Below are 11,793 nucleotides of genomic sequence, written 5' to 3' on the forward strand. Positions count from 1 at the left end.
TGGACTCGATCGTTTACGTGATCCACGGGAAGGAAAATTCATCAAAGCTCGATGAGGAAGTGGCCAGCGAAGGAGTGGCATGCGTGAAGCGTCATTCTAAGGGGACAAGGCACGTGGCTGGGGTGAATGTAACGACGACACAGGTGAAAATATAGGAGCTGTTGGACGTAACGAGAACCACTGGCAAAGCAGGAAAATGTGAACGTATGGATAGCCCGTTGTCCCTCGAGGTTGTTCAGTGTCGTCAGTTCGATCCGGTCACTGGGCCATTCACCATGAACGAGCGCAGTGAGTGTATTTATACTATTTAACCATTCCTTCCGCTGATGTTACGTACTCGTGCATCCCTCTTTTAACTCTCTATACCCCGGCTTTAACTTCTCTAGCAGTACCTTGTCCCTTCGTACTGGGTTCAAGTTCAACTTCGTACGACCCTAAACCCAATCTGCCTCCATTTCTTTCCTCCACTTCCCATAGCGCATACTCGTTTAAACTTTCCTCGGCGAATTCAATTACCAGAATTAAATTCCGAGCTTATATGCCGAACAAGTGGCAAGTAATTTCGAGAATGTTTAAGGGCGTAGAGACTGAAAATTACGAAATTAACGTGGCTCAAAACTGAAAGCTATCTCGTGCGATTATCTGACGTGCGCCATCGCGAGTGCGATAACTTAATAACTTAATCTTAACTGTCTAATTACGAAGATGAGACTTTATCGTTTGATATGCCACTTTTGCCGTGAGTTGTCAGCGATGCATTCGTGGGTTTACCGAAAACGTGTTGTTCCCTTTCCCCAGAAGACGATTCGCAGTTTATTTACACGATCGGCAGCCACCAGAACCTGGTACCGATAAGATCCAGACACGCCTGGTAAGTGATCGCGAGATTGACGTCTGCCTGTTGTATCCGCTCGCTTGCTCATTAAGTCGTTTTATTACACGCATTAAACAGCCGGCGAGGGAGCCGTTAATTTAAGCATGTCAATTAGATCTATTCTCTTCTTTAGCCTCAAGAAATGGAGGCAAGCACCGAATTTAACGATTATTATATTGTCCATCCTGATGACTTCGTCCATCGTACTCGCATTGGTGTTTTCCATACTTTGTAAGTAAAATTGACAGATTATTATCCTCTTGACTGATTTATCGAGGTCGTTAAACGCAACGAAATCGCCATATTTCCGTTTTCCTTTGGCCATTATCTTATCTCGCCTTCCTTTTCACAGACGCGACCAACAGGCCAGCGAAGCTCTGCGAAACTGAAAATTGCGTGCGCATAGGTGAGCGAATAATTAAAATCATTTCGTATTTTAATCGTAATTCGAGAAAATTTTACGAAACTATTGCTCCCCTAGCTGCTAGTCTGAAGGAGTCTATGGATACGTCCGTAGATCCTTGCGATGATTTTTATAAGTGAGTACTCCAGCTGGAAGGCAATCGAGTCTGTCGTCTATAGTATTTGTCAAAGTTACGAAGCCAGCTTTCAGTGTCGCACGATTGTATACCCTTTATTGGCAACGAGCACACGTGTTCGGTCTTGCATGTCTATTTCACAAAATACACGTGCAACGTTGCGTGAGATACGCGTTCCGAGAAAAATTTCATCCGCGTACTTAGAATGTCCTCACGGTTCCAGATACGCGTGCGGAAAATGGTCGGATGAGCATCCCATTCCGGACAACAGTATGACGAACTCGTGGTTCGAGGAGCGCAAAGAAAGAGACTTTTACGAGATAATAGCACAAACGTGGACGCACCGTGGGCAGTGATGCAGGCAAAAATTTTATACAGCAGCTGCACAGACGTGCGTACGTTGGCATTTTCTTGAATAATTTTCCCCTCTGCTTTGTCGTAATTAGTCGCAATTAGTCACGGTTTGAGTAACGTTTATCGCAATTAATCGCTTAAAATTACATAGACTGTTCAACGTTCTGTTTAACTTTAGCCGCGATGAACGAGCTTGGATTGACGCCATTGTTCGAATTATTGGAGAAGCTCAACTTGCCAGCGATACCTGCTGCACTCGGTAAAAAGACAAACGGCTATATGGAGCAGATAGCGAGGGTGAAGAAGATTTTGGGCAGAGATGTTTTCTTCGGCCTGGACATTATACCAGACCCTCGAAACACCAGCAACAATATCATGTTCATCGACACGCCCATAATGGCTAACCCTTTACCGAAGTAGGATTTTTATTACTTTCTTTCCACGCTCGACGTAACGCGACCGGTGAACCAGTGCGAATAAGTACGATTTCGTAATTGGATATTTCAATCAACAGCGATAAAGAGTTGGAGAAACGATTGCACTCGATCAGGTCGCGTTTCCGGATGCTGGAGAACGACGATGATGGCGACGGTACCGGCAGCAAACTAAAGGATGCAGAAATTACGTACATAGCCGAGATAATCAAGCAGGTCGTGAATAATGGAACCCTCGATACATGCTCCTTAAACGGTGAATCATTCCCCGACGAAGAAGAGCTGGAGGAAGTCACTGAGACGCTTTTCGAATTAACCAGCACATTTTATTACGTAAGTAATTCGGGTAATGAAATCTGTGTAACAAGTATCGTGGATCGGAGGGATCGCAAGAAAAGTGTATTTGTAATTACAAGTATCGTTGATCAGGCGTATCGATAATGCTAATTGCTAATTACTTTGTTGCAGTTGGCTCGTCTGGAAAGCAATCAGACCGTTTGGGAAGATGATCCGACTGATGATGATTACATGTTGGTAGACGAATTACAGAAGTTGACCGACGAGTTCGTGATTGAAGTCAATTCCAGTCTCACACCTAAACCATTATGGCGACCGTTCATCGAGATGCTTTTCAAGGATATCGATGATTTAGACTTGAACAAGAAGGATAAAATATTGGTAGGCGACTTGGAGTACTTGAAGGAAGTGGCTCTTCTGTTGGCTAGTACCGAGGACGAAATATTAGGTAAATTTCTCTAGAATTTATTAATCTTTTCGTTTGAAAATCAAGTACCGTTCCTTTTGAGTATAATTTAATAATCGCCGATTAAAATTCTTGGAATTTTAGAAAGTTACATTTGGTGGGTGATCGTTGATATCGTCGTACCCCATTCGGCGGAAAATTTAAGGAAAATCTGGTCGGATTACATCGACGAAGTGACCAGTGTCGAGATCGGTGATTCAAAGTCTCTGCTTTGTGCTTCTGCGGTTAACGAATTGATGGGTTAGTGAACTGAAATGCCGAAAGACGGTAGTGTTAGGAGCTGTTGCGAAATTCAAGCACCTGTCGTCAAAGCGTGGTGTAATTTAGGTATGGCGGTCTCGTGGCTGTTCGTGGACCCGTCCTTTCACGAGGACAAAGGAAAAAAGGTATTCGAAATGCTGGACGACATAAAACAAGCTTTCGCTTCGTTGGTTTTGCGGACCGATTGGATGGACCAGCAGACAAAAAGGGCCACGCTGGAGAAAAACTTGAAGATGGAGTCCCAAATTGGCTTCCCGGATTGGCTGTTCGATGAAAGAGTCCTTAATGAATATTACGAAGGCGTAAGATATTTATTGCTAACTCGGTTAATTAAGCATAGCTATAGCGGCAATAAAATTAACTTGTACATTTTCAGATAGATTTCTCGGCGACCGAATACTTGAACAATATGCTCCAAATCGTTCGACTGATGTCTTTGTCTGAACTGGAATGCATTCACGATATCAATTACAATAATGTTTCATAGTAAGAGCTTCATTTTACGAAACAAATGTAAAGTGAGATCAGTACAGAGTAATTACTGAATCTTCTTTTCATTTCTTGTCCATTAGTTGGGCGACTGATCCAACGGATGTGAATGCATTTCACACGTACCAGTTTAATCATATAAGTACGTAACTCACCGACTAATTAAAACACAATTTATGTGAGGCATAATTACACGCATATCGTTTTTCTAACACGCATGCAGCTATACCAGCGGGAATTCTTCAATTTCCTTTTTACGAATTGGGTCTCGAGTAAGATTAGAATTGACATTGACAACAGATTGCGAAGAGCAATCGTTATTAGATCAATTTTAGATCAGTTTCCTAATTTCAGATCTTTAAATTACGGTGCCATCGGTACAGTGCTTGGTCACGAATTGACACACGGATTTGACAACAACGGGAGACACTACGACAGCAATGGGAACGTGAGACAATGGTGGACCAACGAGACTATTTTCCAATACACGGAAAAAACTGAATGCTTCATAGATCACTACAACACCTACTATGAAGCTGATGTACGTAAGAGATTTATTTTCGAGCATACCTCATAAGTTTAAATAATTTCCGAACCGCATCGATCATTCTACCAAAGATAGTTTTCCATTTGGTCTAACCTCGACGCTAATCGATCCGTAGACCACGTCGTTTTCCGATTTCTTTTTCTTCTAACGATCTACAACCGTGGACAGGTTGATTGCGTATCTATTCCAACAGGTAGACGATTATATCAATGGTGAACGTACTCTAGGAGAAAATATAGCCGATAATGGTGGTCTCAGGGAAGCTGTCATCGCTTACGAAAGATGGAAGACCAGACATGGTCAAGAGCCTCTGCTTCCGGGGTTCACTCACCTTACTCACGAGCAGCTCGTTTTCCTGAGTTTCGCGCACGTAAGATATAGATTCACGTGTCTTTGACCTAAGATCGTGCAATTTAGAAATTGATTCCACCATAATAAATGCGAAAGAGTTCTCCAGACGTTTCGGAAATGCTAAAGAGAGATGGATGATATCAAAGTTAAAAAAGTTTATCGTATAAAATAGTTATTAATTCGTGTAATTTATGTCCATGTGCTTTATATCGCTTTGCCGATGCTTTTTACAACTTCGTGAATAGCTTGTACGATACCGTATTAATTACGCGCGATGTCCAGGCAGATATGTTAATTCGCATCATATGGAATTAATTTACGGTTTATCATCTGAGCGTTTATATTTTTCCTACATTCGCGAATAATTCGCAATATCTAATTTATTCCGCTTTTTATGCTTATCCAGCTCTGGTGCGAGTCGTACACACCGAAATCTTTGGAATGGATATTACAAGATTCCCATTGCCCTGGGCACGTGAGGCTCCTAGGAGTGCTGAGAAATTCCAAGGAATTCGGCGAAGCATGGAAATGTCCTGTGGGATCCAACATGAATCCCTCGAAAAAGTGTCGACTGTGGTAACGATAGCGTGGTACTAATTCTCATCGAGATCTACCGAATCTTCTTCCTTCAATGTAGCCGAACTTTTGTACTCTTCGTTTCTGTACAATCATCGACGCTGTACCAGTGACGAATAGTTTCCATAATAAGCGTGTTAAAGTATACAGGATAGTTGTTGAGAGTGTTATTACATAATAGCCTAATGTTTATAATAAAAGAATTTTATTTACTTATAATAGTCACGTATCCGTGTTGCGCATTTATACCTTAAATACACGTTTCTCTTAGGCACAAATTTAAGGTAAAGTGTTTACGCTTAGGAATTCATCATTCTTTATTGCGTACAGTCATTCGTGATAATTCTTTCCCATCGTGTTAAACCTGGTAGCTATAATTTAACAACACCACTCCGTGTACGAACAAGCCAACCAACTCTTTTGTATTCTACAAGTATAGTCTCTTCGGTATACTTTCAATAGATATATCCACCGTTGGCATCCGTTGGCTGAACGTAATTGTTAGCTACAGAGATACTTTTCGCGGTGTTTAAATTCGGTAATAATGGATTCTCCACGGCGACAGTATCCTGGCTTAGGTCGGGCTGAAGAGATCCGGGTGTAGAGGGTGAATTAATCGGTGGAGCTAACGTCGGTGATTCTCCTAGCAGACTAGGTAGCGATGGAAATGATAAGGAAGGGAACGAGGGAAACGATGGCAACGTTGGCAACGAAGGCAACGACAGATTTTCGCCCAGACCCGCGAAAAAGTCGCTAATCACACCTTTCTGAGGCTGATTATGGTACACAGACACCGTATTCGTTTTAACTACTCCATGTTGGACTCCGAAAGTTTGCGGTGCCGATTCCACAGGATGCACCGACGATACAGACTTCACTGACGTTAAGGTTTTCACCGGTGATACCGGTTGGGCTGGATATACAGAATGTGCAACTGGCGACAGAGTATCTATGGTTTTCACAGTTGATACGGATAGCAGAGGGTGAGCCGTTGGTTCCACTTGTGGCAGATGTTCCACGGTCTTCACCGATGGTACGGAGTGAACAGGGTGTACGGAATGATCAACTGACGGCAAAGTATCAATGGTTCTCACCGATGTCAATGGTTGGACAGTGTGAACCGTGTGCTGAACTTGAGGCAGGTGTTCCACGGTCTTCAGCGATGATACAGAGTGCACGGGGTGTACGGAATGATCAACTGACGACAAAGTATCAATGGTTCCCAATGGAACCGTGTGTTGAACTTGAGGCAGGTGTCCCACGGTCTTTACCGATGATACGGAGTGAACAGGTAGGACAGAATGTTCAACTGTCGGCAAAGTCTCTATGGTTTTCACCGTTGATACCGGGAGTACCGGGTGAACGGTTGGTTCAAGTTGTGACAGATGTTCCAGGGTCTTCAACGATGATACAGAGTGAACAGGGTGTACGGAATGATCAACTGACGGCAAAGTATCAATGGTTCTCACCGATGTCAATGGTTGGACAGCGTGAACCGTGTGCTGAACTTGAGGCAGGTGTTCCACGGTCTTCACCGATGATACAGAGTGAACAGGATGTAGAGAATGTTCGACTGACGGCAAAGTCTCTATGGTTTTCACAGTTGACACGGGGAGTACATGGTGAACAGAGGGTTCAACTTGTGGCAGATGTTCCACGGTTTTTACCGATGATACAGAGTGAACAGGATGTAGAGAATGTTCGACTGACGGCAAAGTCTCTATGGTTTTCACAGTTGATACGGGAAGTACAGAGTGAACGGTGGGTTCAACTTGTGGCAGGTGTTCCACCGTCTTCAACGATGATACGGTGTGAACGGGGTGTACAGAATGTTCAACTGGCAGTAAAGGTTGAAGGGAATGTACGGTATGTTGAACTGGTGTCAAAGATTTCACGGTTTTCACCGATGACACAGGTTGGACAGTGTGCACGGTGTGTTCTAACGGCGTCACGGTCTTCACGGATTTCAGGTACGAGATTGGTAGGGCTTCTGCGGGATGCGGCTGTGTCAAGGTGTTCAAGGTTGATTGCACAGGCGTTAGGCTACTCTCGAGTGATAAGGACGGATGGATTTCGAGGGGGTGGGAGCATGGCGGAGGGGGAAGATCCTTCACAGAGTGCACGACATGCGTGAACGAAGATGGAGCCTGGAAGGTGGTCGCAGGGTGTCCAACGGTTTGCGAAAGGGAGTACCCGGTTGGCAACCTTTTGGCGATTTGGACAGACAATGGGAGAGGTACATTGAAGTCCAGGTTGAAGCCGCGATTAACAGATGGCAAGGAATAACTCGTGTCGAGGCTGCTGAAGCCGGAGGAGAGACTGTCGAACGAATTGAACGTGGACGGAATGGTCTCGTGCTCGCTGGAATAAAAGCTGGGAGGTAGATAGGCAGAACCGCCGTAGCTGGGAACGTTGAAGACACCCGAGTAAGAGGATTGAACGCTAGGCAAGCTATCGGTCAGCAGAGTGTTGCCGAAAAAGTTCTGCGTTCCTGTGGCCGCAGGGAGAGTGTTCACTCCGACAGTGAGCTGTGGTGTAGCCACTGCAATACGAGAAATGTTGAAATTATAATTAGGCAATTTAATTCCCGATAACACGACGAGCCTCCAATGCTGCAAAATTTATACCGTAGCTCGATCACGGAAGATGTTATTTATTAAGAGAAAAGGAAAGAGAAAAAGGCAGCATCGAAATCTTTCGATGCATAAATTATTCAAAATGCAAAGTATGACATTCGCTGTGCTATTTCGAAATTTATTTATTGCGCAATGTCACCTACGATGCTTTTTCACCGTCCAACTGTATATATTTATCAAAAACATTCTTACCTTGTACGTGTGGAACTTGTTTCTCGACCTTCACGCCTGCTGGAGGTAGTTCTTGAATTTTAGTGACTTCGGTGTGTATCGTTTTGTCCGTGGATTTAACACGCCTATCGATTACGCTTCCTGTAACGGGCTGGAAAATTTCGAGTCAAACCTGTAGTGCTCTTCGAAGTAACTTTCGAAGAAATGGAATAATTGCCAGGATTATTAATTTACCTCGACCGCAACTCCGTAGGAAGTTGATGGAGGTGTAGCGCTCACTGTCTGCAAACACGAAATTACGATAGTACAATGAGAAACTCGACGAGTTTATTTCGTAAATACCTCGATAGTCTTGCCGGGTATCACACTCGCAGATGATATCGTTTTCTCAAGACCTACGTAAGCCCCATCCTTTTCTGGAACCTAAGCATGCACATAAGAATTTGCGAATGAATTTTGTCGTGGAAGGAAACTCTATAAAAAGATCCTCCGATTGAAATTTTTTAGTACTCTATGCTGTATAATATATGTATGTTTATATCGGTTACGTGGACAGTATCAGGAATTCCATAAGATGATACCGGTGTGGAATATTTGGTGACTCGAACGGTTGGTGACAGGTACTCTTTTGTACCCAAGGGAACACCTGGCTGATATCCTGGAGGTCCGTAGGTATCCTGTGGTACCTCGGGAAGATCGTAGGAACTTACACCAACGGATTTCAAATCTTCCACTCCATTCTCGTACTGATGGCTACCACTTGTATGAGAATTAATGGCATGCACAACGTCCCTCTTCTCTTTTGGGTGAGCTGAAGAAGCCGCTAGGCAGGTCTGGAATATTTTTGGAAAAATACACCGATCACGCCTGTTTGTTTCTCGAGGAAAACGGGGAATTTATCACGTGTCGTCCACGATTGAAAAATGTAAATTGCTTATAGAGAAGAAAATAATCAGATTTATCGATGATACAGAAGAAATTCAAGGCCTCCGAGAACGACGTCTTAAAAGGACGAGATAAAAGCGGATCCTTACCAGAGCGATCAGCAGGAGCCTCATGCTTCCCGTATGGTGTTTGAACGAGGAGTCCAGTATCATCCGAAAGATATTTCGACCTTTTATACTCGGCCGATGCTCCCTCCAATTTATTTCGCAATCCGATGGCATTGGGAGAACTAGATTTTTTAATTGACTTCTCTTGAAGGCCTGCGCGAGGGAGATGCTCGCCGTAGACAAAATGTTTCCTATATAATCTTCTGCTGAATTGGTGACGCGGCACGCCGGCCAAATAAAACGGAATTCCATCTTTGTTTCGGTGTTGGTGTCCCTCTCCTCCTCCTTTCGCGCCCACAGCCTTTACTCTCGATATTTAAGAGAGAACCATAGGAACGAAGGATGGTTTATGCAAATTTATTCGCGTCTTTCTTCTTCCAGCTTTGTCCTTTTCCCTCTCGTCTTCGTTCTTCCTCGCCTTCTTCCTCGTTCACGCCCCCTGAAGGCGTACAAGTCCGTTATCGAACCTCGTTAGGTCAAGAGGAAGCTTTTAAAGGATTCGGATAACGAATGACGAGCTTTCGTTAGGTTCAATGAATCGAGGAGAATTAAATAATTCGTCCGATCGCACCCATCAATTTTTATGTGTTTTGATACACATACACACCTGATACATTGCGTCATGGCGTTTCATAACTTTCCAAATACGGAGAACCCGTTACGAGGATACTCGTGATATTTTTCTCTCAAAAGGCACTGCTCTTTTTCGGTGCATTTCATCCCTTCGATGACAAAAGGAATTTTGAGCCATAGTGTGGCTAACACTGAACCTATCGCTGCTAAATGATCGATTTTTAATTTTTGATTAATTGTAAGATACGTTTAACGGTATCCCTGTAATCACACGACGTATAATTATTTCATTTTCTTTCACATTCTTCTTCCATTTCTTCATCCAATTTTCAATTTCAGTGATTTGTTGATTTTATTGAAAAGAAATCTGTTTATGAAGAAATAATATAGATGACATTATAACTGCTTGTGTAATTTTTGTAACTAATATTTATAGCTTGCATAAGTAACGAATTTACATCTTAAATTAAGATGGATTCCTTGTCCTTGGCCTATAGGAATGACAGGTTCATCGAGTAATTGTCTTCGAAAATAACTTGGTATATATTTAACAATCTCGTTTCACTGATCTCTTCGCCACTCTATTTCCCATTTCTATACAAAGCAGAACATAAATAAGCTACGTGCCTCTCGTTATTTCAATTTAACTTTGTGTTATATAAAAATAAAATTTCATTGGAAAATTTCTCCTCGGATTACCATAAAAATTCCATTCTTTTCGTATAACGTCATTAATTATAATTAATTATAATTGTCATTCCACGTGTGTCGTTCTGTGCAATTTTTATTGGACATGCAATTAATTGAAAAGTTCGAGCCTTTCATCGCAGACGTAAGCACGGTTGTATAGAATTTCTGTCCAAAGATCCGTTAATCTTCCACGAGTGGTTGTTTCGTGAATTTATAACCTTGAAGAGTAGAGATTCCACTTGGACCAAACCTGTAACACTTTGTCCATACCAGCATAGACTTGTTTCCACATGATGAATGGACCTACCCAATGGCTAATTCGAGACATTGGTATTGCATTAATTGCATAACGAACAGCTTGATGAGACAGTCTCGTTAAGAAATCCTGATCTGCTGGAAATTGAAGACTATTGCATAACGATCCACGATAATGGAACTAGTCAGAAATCCAATATTATTGAATGGAGTTCAATTCTTTTCTAAGAAACATCTATAATAAATAATCGATTCCCGAAGAAATAATAAACAAGAAGCTGCCAAATTTTCATTGACATTGACAAGGAAAATTAAAATTAACTATCAAAGATTAACAAATTTGTTTCCTTTCATTCTTGGATTGATTTATACATATTCTTATACATTCGCACACACACAGGTGTAAAAATAAATATTCGAGGTCAGGTACGATCGAAGTTAATATATGCTTAGAAATATAATTTTATATCAATAGGTTACTAGATTTAACCCTTTGCACTCGACCACTTTTTGACTAGAGAAGAGTAGGAGTTCAAAAATTTTCTGCTACAAAGCTGGCGATATTATTTTGAGCAGTGAATAAAAAATTGTATAATAATTAACACGTGGAATTATTTAATTTCGATATCTCGCACACTGATACGTTATTATAAATTTGACATATTAATTAATACAGATGTTGGAAATTTTATGAAATGGCGACTGAAAGGCACCTCTCGAGTGCAAAGGGTTAATAGGGATTTTCTAATTGCTCCCAAATTGCATTTTTTACCTAGATAGTACAGTGGCTCTATCTGTTATCGAAACCTGGAAGTTCCAAGATCCCTGCCACGAACACCGTGATATCGCCTGCTAGTAGATTTCTTCGAAATCAGGTAAACTAGGAAAGAAGCTGTCACTTAGGAGCCATAGAAATCCTCTCGCTCGTGTCACGCTGTAATTTCACGGTGGATCGATTAACATCCAGAGAAGCTAGCTTATTATTTCTACATATAAACAAGGCGAGATCGCTGTAAAAAATAATTTGCCTCGTTTTAAAAAGAAGTATTACGATTTAACGATTGAGGGTGATTGAAAGAAGATTGAGTCGTACAGTAAGTTGAGGTGAGAGTGAAGGCATAAATTACCATTAAACTCGTCTGCGCGTGTGCGTATCGTGCAGAATCAGGGCCCCATTAAATCAGAGCATACGATATTATGTTCGTTTATGGACATTGGTTATAACAAG

At 42.1% G+C, this 11,793-nt stretch overlaps 1 protein-coding gene across 1 annotated transcript; it reads left to right on the plus strand.

Moving 5' to 3' along the window:
• The first annotated feature begins 248 nt into the window (after positions 1 to 248).
• Nep5 (M13 family metallopeptidase neprilysin 5) lies at positions 249 to 5,192 on the plus strand. Its single transcript, XM_017907763.1, is given in 18 exon segments — positions 249 to 288; positions 799 to 871; positions 1,008 to 1,105; positions 1,227 to 1,280; positions 1,356 to 1,413; positions 1,637 to 1,719; positions 1,722 to 1,808; positions 1,946 to 2,183; positions 2,282 to 2,534; positions 2,670 to 2,946; positions 3,049 to 3,204; positions 3,292 to 3,527; positions 3,602 to 3,711; positions 3,798 to 3,856; positions 3,938 to 3,986; positions 4,069 to 4,255; positions 4,455 to 4,631; positions 5,019 to 5,192. Coding segments are annotated over 18 exon segments (2,382 nt in total). The 5' UTR covers positions 249 to 275.
• Positions 5,193 to 11,793: the final 6,601 nt, after the last annotated feature.

Source organism: Eufriesea mexicana, unplaced genomic scaffold (genome assembly GCF_001483705.2).
Source record: "Eufriesea mexicana isolate 0111107269 unplaced genomic scaffold, ASM148370v2 scaffold8981, whole genome shotgun sequence".
NCBI lineage: Eukaryota > Metazoa > Arthropoda > Insecta > Hymenoptera > Apidae > Eufriesea > Eufriesea mexicana.